This window comes from Kogia breviceps, chromosome 20 (genome assembly GCF_026419965.1).
Source record: "Kogia breviceps isolate mKogBre1 chromosome 20, mKogBre1 haplotype 1, whole genome shotgun sequence".
NCBI lineage: Eukaryota > Metazoa > Chordata > Mammalia > Artiodactyla > Physeteridae > Kogia > Kogia breviceps.
The window spans coordinates 29,500,104-29,514,789 of record NC_081329.1 but is presented as its reverse complement, the minus strand read 5'-3'; the positions used below and the strand labels follow the sequence as shown (position 1 = coordinate 29,514,789).

Below are 14,686 nucleotides of genomic sequence, written 5' to 3'. Positions count from 1 at the left end.
AGGGGAGGGGCTCACCTTGATGGAGCTCCAGAGACTTCCAGGCACCTCCCCTCCGCTGCCCTCCAGATGCCCAAGGTCATAGGGTCAGAGGTTGGCTTTGCAGGGCTGGCGCCAAAGCCGTAGTGTTTTGTTTGCTTTCTTTTTCTGTCGTGGTTTAGGAAGAAGGGCTTAGCACCAGAGACCTGGAGGCCAGGCTAACTCGGGTCCCACCATGTCTGTAGGGACGAGGACCAGCCACTCTCCCGCCCCGGGTTCTCTCGTGTAAACGAGGTAGAGAAAGGATTGTCGCCAGGGTTCACTGGGGACTCCTTGCCCGTGCGGGTGGGCTCCCCGGGCAGAACAGGCTGGGACCGAGGGCGCGATCCCAGCACAGGCTCCAGTTGCCTGCACCCTCCGCCCTCCCGGCCTCCCTTCAGTCCTCCCTACTTACTTATTTGATTTATTTGCTTTTATCTTCACTACCCATTCCCATACACATCATTTAAATGTGGTTTTGGAAACAGTTTTATTATGAAAAGTTGCAAATAGATACCAAACCAGACAGAACAGCCTGTCACCTTTGCGCGCACCGGCGCCCAGGCACGGCCACTGCCTGCTGGCGGCCCCCTGCTTTCATCGCCCCCCCGACCCCGAGGGGTCCCCCCACGTGTCGTCTTGACGTTAATCCCAGACATCTTACGAATGTGTCTTTTTTTTTTTTTTTTTTTTTGGTGGTACGCGGGCCTCTCACTGCTGTGGCCTCTCCCGTTGCGGAGCACAGGCTCCGGACGCGCAGGCGCAGCAGCCATGGCTCACGGGCCCAGCCGCTCCGCGGCACGTGGGATCCTCCCGGACCGGGGCACGAACCCGCGTCCCCTGCATCCGCAGGCGGACCCTCAACCACTGCGCCACCAGGGAAGCCCCGAATGTGTCTTTTTAATTCGTGCATTTTTATAAAGTTCGCGTCGCTGCCCTGTGCACGTGTGGTTTTAACACGTACGTCATAATGCGCCCCGCGCCTCCCTGGCTTCTTCTCTTCGGTCAGCATCAGTTGCTCATGCTCTCTCCCCTCCACTGCCCTCTCCTCCGCTCCCCTCGCTCCTGTCCGAGCCCGAGCCTCGAAGGCACCTCTGAAGACCCCAGGACCAGGCGGGCTCCACGATGACCTGGGCTTCCGGCTGCCAAGCGCTGCCAGGAATTAAACAGGGTAGTATTTAGAAGGCGTCCCTGCCGGGTCGGCCGGGCTGCTGTACCCATTCTTTAACCCCAGGCCAGCCCGTGCGCTCTTGGCCGTGGGGCTGTTCCGCGGGACCCTCTGCTGACGCTCCTGTAGTGAGAGCTTGTCCCAGAGCACAGATGGCCCCCCTCCGGGTCTGTGCCCACACCCCCCCTGCCCGGAGTCCTGGGGAAGGAGCGTCTCTGCGGTTGGCTTTGGTGAGGGGAGGCCTGGAGAGGAAGCAGGACCACCCCAGGGGACCGCGAGAGAAACCCTCTAGGTCATTTGGCCCAACTGCCTCGTTTACAAATGAGGAAACTGAGGCCCAGGAGGCCGACGTCAGGCCCAGGAGAGTCTGGGACCTCCCGATCCCTAGTCCCAGTGAGCCGGCACCTCCCTGTCTAGGGCGGATGGGAGGGTAGGTGAGCTGTTTCCTAATCATCTGCCAGGGCGCCAGGGGATGATAACGAGCCCTGTTTAAGGTGACGGTTTTCAGAGCACCTATTTGCTAGTATTTCCAGTGCGTCTCTAAAAACACGGGGTCGGGGAGTGGGGTATAACTGGGGACCTGAACCTGGAAGGCAGCCAGTCCTTCTCTGCGGCCCCGGTGGGCAGCATGTGACCTTGAACTCCTAGGCTGGGCTCAGACCCGGGGCTCTCGTGCCCCCTTGCACGTGTGGCTTCTGCGTCCCAGGTGCTCCCTTGTGGAGATGAGGCAGGATTGTGCCGGGACTGGAGCCGGAAGTCTGACCCTCGTTTCCTTACTCTTTCACGTAGCAAGTTATCAACCTCTCTGTGCCTCCGTTTCCTTTGTGTGAGATGGGAAAACCAGAGACGCGACGGGGGGTGCTGCACGCGTAACCGAGTTAGTGCGTGAAGCACACACGGAGCCCCTCCTGGGCAGCGGGCCGCGCGGGGCGTTTGCTGTCCCCACCCCGAGCGGTGGGCTCACACACCGTGCAACCTCCCGGCACTCTCAGAACGGGAGGAGAGCTCCTGAACCCGCCCCTGTTTGACCGCCGGGGAAACCGAGGCCCAGAGAAGGCGCCCCGCTTCCCTGAGCCCCACAGTGGGCAGCCTCAGGGTCAGTGTGCCGGGTCCAGATCCTGGTTCTTTCTTCCACGCCGGCTGCAGCCAGAGAGGAATGGCCTGATCCCGAGTGGGGAATTCCTTTGAGCCACAGCTGCTGGGCCGCATTAGGGTGTCAGCTCTGCAAAGGCGAGTTTAATGAGCGTGGTTCCCGAGCCCTGGTGTTGACAGCCCAGCCTGGGAAGAGCCTTTAAGGACAGGCCTTAAATAGACACACCAGTGACACGCTCGCATTGGGGGTTGCTGTGCCACGTAAGCGGGGGCCGAGGCCCGAGGGGCTAGTGAAGTCGCACGGGCTCCCGGGGCCCTCCCTGGATGCCTGCACTCCCAGAGCTGGGCCTGAGCAAATCGCTCACCCGGGTCTATTTTTGAAACAAACCCTGCACCCTCCGGGGTGTTAGCTGGCCCCGTCCCGTGAGCGAGCGGGGTGACATCATTCTGATCACGGCAGTAGCAGCCCAGGGACACACACAAGTAGCCACGTTCTGCAGACACCTTATTTTCCCAAGTCTGAACGGGACAGTTTTCCTGGGCAGAGCTGCCTCTAGCTGTCACAGGGCCACCGGCCCCTGCAAGCTCTCAGGGCTGGTGTCGCACATGGTGACTTTAACACGCGCCTCCAGCGCCCAGGACGCGCACACCTGCCCGCTTCCTTCTAGCCCCGCCGGACAGCCTGGCAGCTGGCTTGGGAGCTAAAATTACTGGAGCCTGACGTCACCCAGGCCGAGGGCAGAGCTGTGCTCTCAGCAGGAGGGCACTCTGGCCGCGGTTCCACTAGGGGCCCTGCAGCCTCCCTCGCGGGGAGAAAATGGAGGGTGTCCTGGGGGGCCTCCGGAGTCCCAGAGGAGAATGAGAGGCTGGGCCCCCACCCGGCGGCCCCCTGGCTTGCGCAGGCCCCGGAGGGCCAGACTGGTGAGGAGGTGAGGATGTGGACCTTCGTCACCCAGCTCCTGGTCACCCTGGTGCTGCTGGGCTTCTTTCTGGTCAGCTGCCAGAATGCGATGCACATCGCCCGGGGCTCCCTGTGCTTTGTGCTGAAGCACGTCCACCGGGAGCTGGACAAGGAGCTGGGGGAGAGCGAGGGCCTGAGCGACGACGAGGAGACCATCTCCACCAGGGTGGTCCGGCGCCGGGTCCTCCTGAAGGTAACCCAGGCGGGGGCAGGCCGGGGCTGCGGGCGCCGCGCTGGCGCGTGTGGGGAGCTGGTCGGGACGCCTGCTGGAAGAGAAGGCCAGGCGGGCCTCGGGTGGCACGTGTGGGGCCAGAGGTGGGCTGCACTCGCTGCCCGGCCCACCCCCGACTCCCCGACACGGCACAGAGAGCTCGGCTCGGGGCCTTAGGAAGCCGGCCCCCTCCTGCTTCTGTCCCCAGCCAGCCCAGTGAGGCGGCAAGTCACCCTCCGGGCGAAGGCATCCGGGGCAGGGGGTTCTTCCCTGTCAAGCGCCGTTGGAGTAGAAATCGGGGGCCTCCCCTCCCTCTCCGTAAAGCCCGCAGAATCGCCCCCGTTTGGCCCAGCCCCGCTGCCGTGACAGCACTCCCGGGAGCCCGGGGCTCCCTGCTGGCCTCGGGCCCAGGACCCCCCGGGGTGGCCCTCACGCAGAGCCTGGTTTGGCGAGACCGAGTTGCAGTTTCCTTCCAGGGTGGGGACTTGTGGGACTGCCACAGTCCCACAAGTCCCACTGCCGGTGCTACTTTATTTCTTCATCCTCTGTCCTTATTCCCAAATTCCCGCTTATCAATCTCGAGTTTTCTCCCTTTCTCTCATTCCAGGGGAATGAGCTTCAGGATATTCCAGGGGAGCAGGTGACAGAGGAGCATTTCACGGATGAGCAGGGCAACGTCGTCACCAAGAAGGTGGGTGCAGAGCCCCCCTGAGCCGGGCAGAGGCAGGCGGGCTAGAAGCTTAAAAAGGCAGTGGACTCACCCCCAGCTTCTTGCTGCTGCGCTGACAGAGGGCTAAGCCCCCGCCGCCGTCCCGACGCGACATTCCTTACGGCCACTTTGCCTGATTCAGCCTGAATTCAGCTCCTCCTACTGGGTTCCAGAAGGACCGGGCCCCGTGGAACGCCCCAAACCTAGTCCTGTGATGCCTGGCCCTGAAAACAGCTGTACGACAGCAGTACGGGGTTCCCTGTGGGCCTCCTGAGATAAAAGGACGTGGGAGTGCATGGGGTTGGCAGTAGGTTTACACCAGGAGGCGTGATTCTGCCTAACAGGTGCTGGGCACGGTGCTAGGTGTGGGTAGAACGCAGACCTGTGTTGCGTCGGGGCTCACGCTGGGTCAGAGCAGGGCCCCGTCTTCCCTCCTGCACGGGGAGCTTCGGGCTAGTTGGTGTTCTCACCTCTCGCTGCTTGCATGCGGTAGGTGCAGAGCAGACTGTCCTTGGCATATTTGGATGGCGTGAAGAGGAAACAGGTGGATGCAAGGGACAGGAACGCCCTGCCCTTCAGGGGTTCACAGTCCGCAGGGAAAGAGTAGAGGGTATAAACTTGCAGCACACCAGGAGGCAGGATGGCCCACCCTGGGCTAGAGCTAGAAGTCGGGGGCGGGGTGGGGGGGGTGAGACCCCGATCATCCATGAGCCTCGCTAAGAACCCCCTGCAAATTCCAGCCCCTCTGAGGCTTCCCAGTGCGAATTCCCCACCCAGTTTGGGGTGAGATGCCGTCCCTGATCTTGACCGCTCGGGGAAGGGCACCTGGGGACGAAGGCTGCTTCTAACCCCCCACCTCATTCCGGGACCTGCTCTTTTCAAGCTCTGTCTGGCCGGCTTCTCCAGCCCCTCCTCCCCTCCCTCCCTTTTGCAGATCATTCGCAAAGTTGTTCTCCAGATCGACCCGTCCGAAGCCGACGGCACCCAGGAGCACGAGGAGGTGATTTCTGAGGGGCCCCTGGAGGACCCTAGTGAGATGGAGGCCGATACTGATTCCTTTATGACTCACGCCAAGGTAGCTATAGCGCCCGAGCTGCAGCCTCCCAGGCCCTCGCTCTTCCGAGGGGCCGGCCCGTGACTTCTGCTGCCCTCTGCACCGGGCCCCCTTGGGCTTCACCTCTCACCTCTCTGCTCCCCCTCGAGCCTCCTGCCCCTGGTGGCACTGTTCCCACCACCTCCGTAGGGCGCCTGTGTTCTCTTGCCATCTCTGTGTGTGATCTGTCCTGCCTTGTGTCTGCAATGCTGTCTCCAGGTGGAGCTGAGAGGGTACGGTAGCCTGCAGCCGGACCTGATAGAGGGCAGGAAGGGGGCTCAGATAGTGAAGCGGGCCAGCCTCAAAAGGGGGAAACAGTGATCTCGAGCCCCTCCCTGTGGAATGGCCTCTTTGGAGGTAATGCCGTCATTCTCCGTCCTCTCTGCATGGCCTGGTCCCCCGCGACAACCCCGCCAAAAGGCTGCGGACTTGCGCACCCCTTCCCCCTCCTCCTGGAACTCCCTCCCCTCCCAGCCCCTCCCCGCTGCCCAGCATGACGCAGGAGGACCAGGCACTGCTGTGGGCTCCGAGCACAGACTCCCACCTGCTAACCGCGCCTCCGAGCTCCATTGCCTCCGAGAGAAAACAGCAGCATCTGCTGACCTGTTCCTCGGCAAAGCGCAGAAGTACAGATTTGAAAAAGTGCTTCCGTGGGTGCGGAGCGCTCGGTACATCTCAGCAGGAACGTCTTCCTGGAAGCCCAGCAAGGGGGTCTGGAGGAGGAGGGCCGGGGCCCTGGAGGGTGCAGTGGGGTCTGCTAGGCGGTGCTGTTTCAGTGCACTTGGCCAGGAAGAGCTGGACAGGGAGAGGCCCGGAACCCAGCTGTGCCTTGAACCTTGAACCCAAGGCTCCCATCCTCCTTGGTATTTCCTGAGGCATGTCGCGCCCTTGCTTTCTAGGAAGAGGCGAAGTTAACAGGAGGCTGTGGGAGCGCTGATGGCTGGGGGGGCAGGGGCTTGATGTGCAGCGAGGGAGGGAGGGAGGGAGGCCGAGAAGACGCGGCGAGGGCTCTCCAGCCGGCTGAGCAGTGCTGGGGGCTTCGGGGCCAGCTCGGACCTCCGTCCTCCCTGAGGGGTCCTGTACTGAGCTGCCCCGAGGCCCTTCGCTGTGCCCAGCTCGGGCCAGCTCAGTACCGGGCGCGTCGGGGTGGGAGTCGGCCGGAAGCAGGAAGCACGTGGCCCCGGCTCCCGCTGACACCGGGTTGTTGACACCTACACCCCCAGGGCCTGGCTCTGGGCCCGCGCGGCCAGCAGGCTCCCCTTCCGCATTCGGCCAAAAGCAGGGCCGCCGCCTCCCGAGCCCCCAGAAGTGCTGACTCCGGGCTTCCCTCGGCACTTGGGCAAAAGAAAAAGGTCTGGCCGATCCAGTTATAGGATAAAATTAGACCTGACTTCTCAGCAGCTTAAGGAGGTCACGGTGTTAACCCCTGCACTGCCAGGGGTCCGCCGGGCTGCTGGTTTAGGACGGCAGCTGTGATCGGCCCTGGAAATAGTCCAAAGGTGCAAGTAATTCGAAAAACCAGAGAGTGGAATGCAAAGCACCCTCTTGGGCGTTATTTTTCTTCGGGCAGAGACAGAAGCTTTAAAGTCCAGCTCCTGTTTGGCTCACGTTCTGCTGATGTTCCTGAGCAGGTGAGAGGCAGCCCAGCAGCCAGGCAAGGCTAGACGTTTTGCAAAAAATGTTTCTGTAGATCATCTGCAAAGTGGCTGCACCCCGCGCCCCCGCGCCCCGGGGATATGGTTCCAGGCCACCGGGCGAGGGTGTCAGGGACACGGAGCAGAGCAGCCAGGCTGCAGCACAGGGCCAGGGCCTCCGCCAGGAAGAGACCAGGGGAGGGTGCAGTGGGGACAGTGGAGCAGAAGCCAGCGTTCGGGAGGGACAGCCCAGGGGACAGCCTGCTCTGCTCTACCCTCTGAGCAGGACAAAGACCGCTGAGGGCTCTCCGGTCCTCTGTAGGTACTGCCTGCCACTCGCAAGCATGCACCCCATGCACACCCATCCACCCAGCATGGATGGATTCCAAACGACTGCAGACTTGCAAATTCGCCTACTAGCTACAGTTTATTGTAACCCCAAACGCAGCACTCCCAGCACTTCCCTCCCGTGGCCTTTCAGGGACACGCACACAGTGGTGAAGCACTGAGTGCCCTGCGTGCCTGTTCTCAGCTGAGGTCAAACAAGGAGGCCTTCTCTCTGTCCCCGGTTCAGTTCACACTCTGAACAAGTGCGCTTTTTGCGGCCTATTCAGTGTCACGGTTTTTTTTTCTTGCATTTTCGTTGGTTTGTTGCTTGGTGATTTCGCTGTTTGAAATGGCCCTGCTGTCTAGCGTTCCTAAGAGCAGCAGGGCTGGGACGGGCCGTGCGTGGGAAGTCCGCGTTTAGAGGAGCTTCGTTCAGGCACGAGGTATAGCTCTGTCGGACGTGAGTTCAGTGTTCATAAAGCAACAGTATACAACTGACCCTTGAACAGCTGGGGGGTTAGGGGCGCCACCCACCCCCGGCAGTTGGAAATCCCAGCACTGCGCTCTCTGCCTCAGAAGCAAAGGAATCGATGAATGACTCACCCCCAGAGCGGGAAGCGGAAACAGCTTGCATAGAATCCTGGGCTCAAACTCTAGTTCTTTTATTTCCACGTGTTGTGATCTGTAATCCAATACAAACTTTTCCCCACACTTAGTTCACTTAAAGATCTGTAAAATGAAAATGCAGGTATACTGTATATATGGGAAAAACCAACGTATAAGTGGACCCGTGCAATTCAAACCCACGTTGTTCAAGGGTCAATTGTACATGAAGTACGTTGTCTATAAAGAGAGACACACGAGGCTGTGCGTTCATTGGTTGACAAAACCGTTGTGACCAGAGGCTGGCAGGAACCCCTCACTGTACTTTCCTTGGGAGCAGTGGTCCCAGTATTGGCTAATTCAGGGCTCCTGGCGACTTGAGAGAACATGCCTCCTGCGAACAAGGGGAGTTGACTGTTTCAGAGAGAGTGAAGGTGGGTTGGGGCCCAGGGTCCAGGCCTGGCTCCTCCAGTTCCCAGGTCCCCTTGCATGTTGGTTCACTCCCTAAGCTTCCCTCTCCTCGAGGGAGGATGGAATTAGTTCCTCTGTGTGTCACACTGGTGTATAAAGGCTTAAAGCTAACCAGGCTAACTGTGCAGATGGCTGAGAGTACGGAGACCGGTGTCTTCTGGCGCCCAACCAGTTGCAGGTCTTACTTGTAGCGTGACCCAGGGCGGGTCAGTCGACCTCTCCCAAGCCTCAGGCGCCCCAGCTGTAAAATGGCAATAAGGCTGAAATTCCCTTTGTACAGCGGCGATCGATGGGTTTCTCTTCGTGAGAGGGCTTTCTGAATTGTCGAGTCCTAATCCACCAGTTCTCGAAGTGCCATCCACATCTCAGTCACCCGAGAGTCTGGTTAGGATGCAGACCTCTGGCCCCTGACCCACACCTACTGCATGACGACTCTGGAACTCAGGATTTGGCCGCAAGCTGGAGTGATTTTGATGCCGATTGAAGAGTGGGTTGGTTATTAGGGCCGATTCTGGTTTTCCGTCCCAATCCTCCCAGAGGTGCTGTGGCACAGTTGTAGAATTTACACCTAAAGGCTGAGCAGAGGTGAGTGATGGTGACAGTGTTCAAAGCCGTGGAACGCCCCAAAGGGCCGAACACCCCAATCCTAGGCGCCTGTTCCGATTCCCCTGCAATCACGCCCAACCTCGGGAAGGATTTTGCAGGAGGCCCGGCGCGTGCGTGCGGGGTGCTCTCTGGTTGTACTTAAGCAGTTAGGAAATAGCTGTGGAGTCAAGCCTGTGGGGTGCAAGCAGACAGTAGCAGCTGGTGGGCTTTGCTCTGGACCCAAGTACGTAGGTCCAAGAACCAGGGCGTCAGCGCTGCCAGAGGACAGCGGAGAGCAGGCAGCCTGTGTCCTTGGGTTAGAGGCACCCGGCTGGGCTCTGGGTGGCACCACCCATGAGACGGCTGTTGTTGTTTTTTTGTTTCCCTTTTTAAGAGCCACTTTCCATTTAGGCGCTGTGGTTGCAAGAGCTGTGTCGGCTCTTGACTAATAAATTTGAAAATTCGTCTATTAGTAATCTCAATAGGAGGGGGCGAGGAGGCCAGGGGTCGTGTTTTACTTTGCTCTTTTAAGCGACAGTCCACGCTCACTCGCCAGCCCCGGCTGGTGTATCAGAGTCTGGGGCTGCAGGAGAGAGGCGAGAGCTGCAGACGCCGGCGGGGGGAGAGGCAGGTGGCACAGCACAGAGAGGCGACGCGAGGAAAACGGCCCGGCCGGCACAGCCGCTAGAAGCGGCAGGAGGCGATTTTCTCGGCGTTCATAGGGAGAGACCGTGTCCGGGGCGCCCGGGGCGGCGGCAGCGTAGTGGCTGCGGCTGGAGAGCGCGGCTCTGTTAGAGTCTGAGAGAGGCGCGCTGCATTCCCACCCCTGCTGCTCCGGGAGCCTCAGCTCACCCAGAGACGGGAAGAAGGGTTGCGCTAGGATGATCTCTCAGCCTTGAACGATCTCCCCTGCTCTGTGTCCGGGCAGAAGAGTGGAGAGTGATGGCAGCCTGTCTTCCCCAGGCTCAAGCTTTCATCAGCTCTCCTATGTGGCATGCTTAGCGCTGGGGTAGGCGCCGTGTGACGGGTAGGAAGGGTAAGGGCTTTGCTCTTGCCCTCAGAGTGTTTACACTCTAGCCAGGGAAGTAAGCAGACACGAGAGAGGACAGACAGGACAGGGCATTTCTGGAGCCCAAGCACGGCGGCATCCAATCCTGCTCGGCGTCCGGAGCGCTTCCTAGGTCGTTAGGTCTCCAACATCACAACAATCAAACGAGGTACGTCCTGCGACTGCCCTCGTCTTACAGCAGAGGAAACTGAGTCCCAGGGAGTGTAAGTAAGTTGACCGAGGCCACCCAGCAGGAGATTGGCAGAGACAGGCTATGAACGCAGGCAGAGGGGCTTCAGAGCTCATACTCTTAACTGCACTCTGAGGTTACGCTGCATGCAAGGCAGCAACGGGAGAGGACAAGATAAGGGGAAGCTGAGGTCTTCAGGAAGGCCTTGTGGAGGAGAGGTCTGAAGGGTGGTGGGCAGAACATCAGCCAAGTGGAGACTGGATAGTGTCCTTGACGGCGGAGCCGAGGACAAAGGCAGGCAGCGGCGAGCGTGCAGGTTTGGCCTTGGAGGAGGGGCTTGGCTGGCAGCGATGGGAGAGTGCCCTCCAGGGCGACAGCAGAAGGCCTGGCCTTTTGCTCTGGGGAGGAGCTTAGCCCCACCCTCCATCCCTGGGGAACCACTCAGGGTCGAGTTCCCCTTGATCACCTCCAGCCTCCTCCCCAGCCCTGGCACCCGTAGCACCCACGACAAGCTCCCTGTCCGGGGACAGCTGTGCCTCAAGTGAGCTGCCACCTTCCTGGGTCACCTCCCACCCCACCCAGGAGATTGTCAGCTCCTCTTAATGTTAAGCCCCTGCAGACAGAACCCTGGGTGGCCGGGCTTGGAGATGGAGTTGTCCCCCCAGGCTGGAAGAGCAGGCCCCACGGGCGGGCGGGAGCCCCGTGCCTCTGTGATTCCCAGGCTGCAGAGTTGAACTTCACTCTGGCAAAGCTGCCGTCTTCCAGCCTAACATACATAGTCTCCTGGGGACGGGCCCGTCTGGTTTTCAAAGATCTCTTTACCCCAATAGAGGCTGTCCATCCAAAGGGCCCGAGGCCCCGACAGTAAGGGTTGTGGAGCAGAGCCGAAGAGGCGCTGAGGTCCCTTGAGGCCGTGAGCTCCAGAGGCCATGTCTGCTCCATCCCCGGGGTCCCCAGGCTGGCACACAGGAGACATCAATGCATGTTGGCTGAACCAAACCGAACAAGCCAGGGTGCTGCCACCGCCTAGCCTGGCCCTTGCCGGGCTCGAGCCCACGGCCCCTCTCCCAGGTGCTGGGTGCACGGGGACCTCTCCCCAGGTGACCGCGCGGGCACAGAGTACCCCACAGGAGGGTCCCCCGGGGAGCTCATCGGTGGGCATGGAGCCAGCGGCAGCCTCTGCGTCAGGCAGTGGGATAAGGATGGCTGGCGTTTCAGGAAGGTCCGGGCCGAGCTCAGCGCCTTTCAGCTCCTGCCTGGCTTGGGGAGGCTGCTTTTCCTGACCCACCCCTGCCCGAGCCACCAGCACAAAACTCTGGACAGTGGGTTTTTGCTGGGAGTTGCGCCTCCAAATCCTAAGTGACTCCTCTCTGTGTGTCCCTCAGGATCACACCTCGACACCCAACCCTTGAACTCCACACACTCTGCCACGCACCCGAGAGCTGGACCGAGGCCCCGGAAGCCGCGCACACGTCCCTGGAGGCTTACGGCATGACCTCTGTAAGGGACGTCCTTTAGTCACCTGTTCGCATGAACGACCGACTGTAGACGCATGACCTACAGTCCTCTATCCTGCCTCTAGCGACGGTGGATCTCTTTCGGGAGTCGGACAGAAGCAGCAAGAGGGGGGAGAGAGGGGGGGCACGTAAAACAAGTGCAGGAGAGCACTGAACGCAACAGCAAACAAGGGCTCTTTTGTGGCTGGGATGAGATATTTTTTTAAATCATTTCAATTTCGACTTGTTACAGGGTACTTTTTTTTTCAACCTCATCTGTAAGAAATCCATGTGAGCTTCCTGGAAAGGAAAAAAAAAAAAGAAAACTAGACATGAAATCAGTTCCATACCTTAATCCCTTACCCTCATCCGCCAGCCTTCCTCACACCTCCACCCTCCATGTGTGACCAGCCCTGCTGCTCCCCCGTGGACCGAACCTTCCAGAACGCTCTACATACACACACACACACACACACACACACACACACACACACACACACACACACACACACACACACACACACACACACACACACACCCCTCTTCCCTCTGCTCAGTATACACACAGATTTTACTGTGACATCCGAAGTTGTATAGACTCTCCTGTGGATAAACTGGAATTTTTTTTATGTTGTCACTCTCTCTCTCTCTCTCTCTCTCTGCCAGTTTCAGTATTAATCATCTTCCAATGGAAAATCATTACCTTCAGAGTGCATTCGGGGTTCCTCGTGTTAGGGACTTAAGACTCTGAGGCGAGGAGCCCCTGGCTTAGCCGTAGGGCTCCAAGGGAGCCAGAGCCCATCCGAAAGGGTCTTCACTCTCAGCTGGGGGAAGGCCAGGATCGCACCAGCATGTTCAATAGAGAAGAGGTTTTCTCTGTCTTCAAGCACTTACATCATAGTCCGTGTTCAGAGTGTCAACTGTACAGTAATCAGCCTTGTGTATATGAAAAACAATAAATACTATGCAAACCAATAGAAACACTTTAGCAGTATGTACAAAGCACTAACAGCTCAGCTCCTGAGGACTTCTCCAGGCTGCGGGAGAAGGAGCTCCAGCCTGTCTTTCAGTGAAAGAGGAAGGAAGGGGGTAGCGCTAGGGGAGTGCACCTACCCGTTCTTAGGTCAGCCGCCACCCCGAGGTCTCCCAGAGCGAACTTGGTGCTCTAAGTCCAGGCAGCCGTGGGATGCGGGGCCTGGGCTGGGCAGCCTCAGTGCCCCCATCTGACCAACACCCCACCCTGAACCCCCTGGAGAGGCAGCGCAGGGGAAGCAACGGCTGACCACCAGGAGGCCCCAGCCTGGAAGGAGACCCTCCCGGGCCAGGGCCCCGTCAGGGCAGGACGGAGACGGCGGCTGGCTGTTCCTCGCCTCGGTGCCATCGGGGAAGAGCCTTAAGCTCCACCAGAGCCCCCAGCAGAGGGAGGCCCGAATCAGCACAACGTGCCTGCCCCGCGCGGCACCCTCCGGGCCAGGAGAGAGACTGCAGGCTCTTCTCGCCCGCCCAAGGGCCAGTGTGTGCGGATGTCCGCTGACCTTCCTCCCTGCCTCTCTGCCGAGATGTCCTCAGAACACATCCGAACCTTCCAAGTAGCACAGAAGCTCCCTCGATGTCAGAGCCCCCCGCCGCCCGAAGCCCCGGCCGGCCCGGCGCACAAGTGATCCGGTGGGTCCGGGCGGGGCTGGCCGGGCTCCCCGAGGGGCGAGCGGGGAGTGGGAGCCCGAGCGCGCGCGTCGGTCCGCGAGCCCCAGACCCAACCCCCGCGGCTTCCGCGCGCAGAGCATCCCCGCCGGCCGGTCCCTCCGCTCCGCCGCGGCCGGCCGGACTCAGTGAAGGCCGAGGAAGACAGGCGCAGGGCCGCCTCCCGCCGCCATCTGCCGCCGCCTCGCCTGGGCGCCGCCTTCGCCGCCGACCCAGTAGCTCCTGTAGAGCCGCGGCCCCGGCCCCGGTTGCGCTTTGGCTCGTCGCTCTGTCTGGCTTGGCTGCTTGGCCCGCCGGCCCCCCGGCCCTCGGCGGCATGCTGCGTCCGCTGCTAGTAGGAGCTGTAGGGGACAGGTTTGGGGTCGCCACACAACGCCTAGAGAATGCTGCAGTCTGCACCTTAGACGCTGTTTAGACGTTTTGGAATCACCTTGATTTTTAAAATTGTTATGAAAATGATTCTTTTCTTGACTCCCACACGCTCTGTTCTTGGGAGGGACTTTCCCACCATGCACCCCACTCCGCTCTGATGTATAGACCATTCTCCCTACACCAGCTGAACAAATGTCAAAATTAATAAAGGACTCGACTCATGGCACAGACCTCCATCTCTCCTTCCCGGCGCATCTTTGGGCCGTGTGGAGAAGGGGTGCTGGGGGAGTCTGGGGGTGATCAGTCTGCAGGAAGGCCTGCACCCCAGGGAGGCGCCCACCTTCTCTGGAAACCTGGACAGCCCCTTAATCAGGACCACCCACTCTAGGAGAGGCACTCCCCACCCCGCAGATGGTAGAGCAGATTTCTGTCCCACCTGAGGACCATGTGATGGGGACAAGTCCAAGATGTTGGGAGGGGCGCGTGCCACAAACACCAGGGTACGTGGCTGAGCCCACAGTGGGCATACACTAAGGGGGACCCTCCCTGCCAGGGCTCCCTGTGAAGGCATCTGGCGTCTGCAGGCAGTGCCATTCAGAGTTCAAGAACTTCCAAGAAAATTGCTCTGTTCCTAACTAGCTCCTAACACTTCACGCAAGGCTGGTCACGAAGCTGGCCTCAGTTTCCTCATCTGTAAAATGGGGGAAGGGACTAAGCGATTGCAAAAGTCTCTTCAGTTTGTCATCCCGGGAGTCCTGAACACAAATGCTTTTGTCAAGCTTGGTGATAAATAAGGATAAAATTATTTACTGCAGATTTTCCCATCATTGGTGGGGGGTCGGGGGTGGCCAAATCACAGTCACAGGGTCCCAGGAGCACTCTCCGCCCTCACTCTGATTGGGAAGCTTCTCTCTCAGCGTCAGGAAAGACAACCAGGCCAAGGGACCAGCCATGGCTGCGCACCGGCCTCACCCAGAGGGTTTTGTAAAGCACAGGTTCAGAATCACAAC

General features: G+C 59.9%; 1 protein-coding gene across 11 annotated transcripts in view; it reads left to right on the top strand.

Moving 5' to 3' along the window:
• ANK1 (ankyrin 1) overlaps nt 1-13,906 on the top strand; it is a 213,975-nt gene extending 200,069 nt beyond the window's left edge. For 2 of the 11 annotated variants that reach the window (XM_067022663.1, XM_067022666.1), the window contains exons 41-44: nt 4,055-4,138; nt 5,091-5,156; nt 5,469-5,606; nt 11,493-13,906. In XM_067022663.1, coding sequence (XP_066878764.1) covers nt 4,055-4,138; nt 5,091-5,156; nt 5,469-5,570 — 252 coding nt within the window. In that variant the 3' untranslated portion in view covers nt 5,571-5,606; nt 11,493-13,906. Of the gene's footprint in view, nt 1-2,744; nt 3,430-4,054; nt 4,139-5,090; nt 5,232-5,468; nt 5,607-11,492 lie in introns of those variants that run through there. The other 9 variants (XM_067022668.1, XM_067022665.1, XM_067022671.1 and 6 more) reach the window with 8 other exon arrangements.
• The last annotated feature ends 780 nt before the right edge of the window (nt 13,907-14,686 follow it).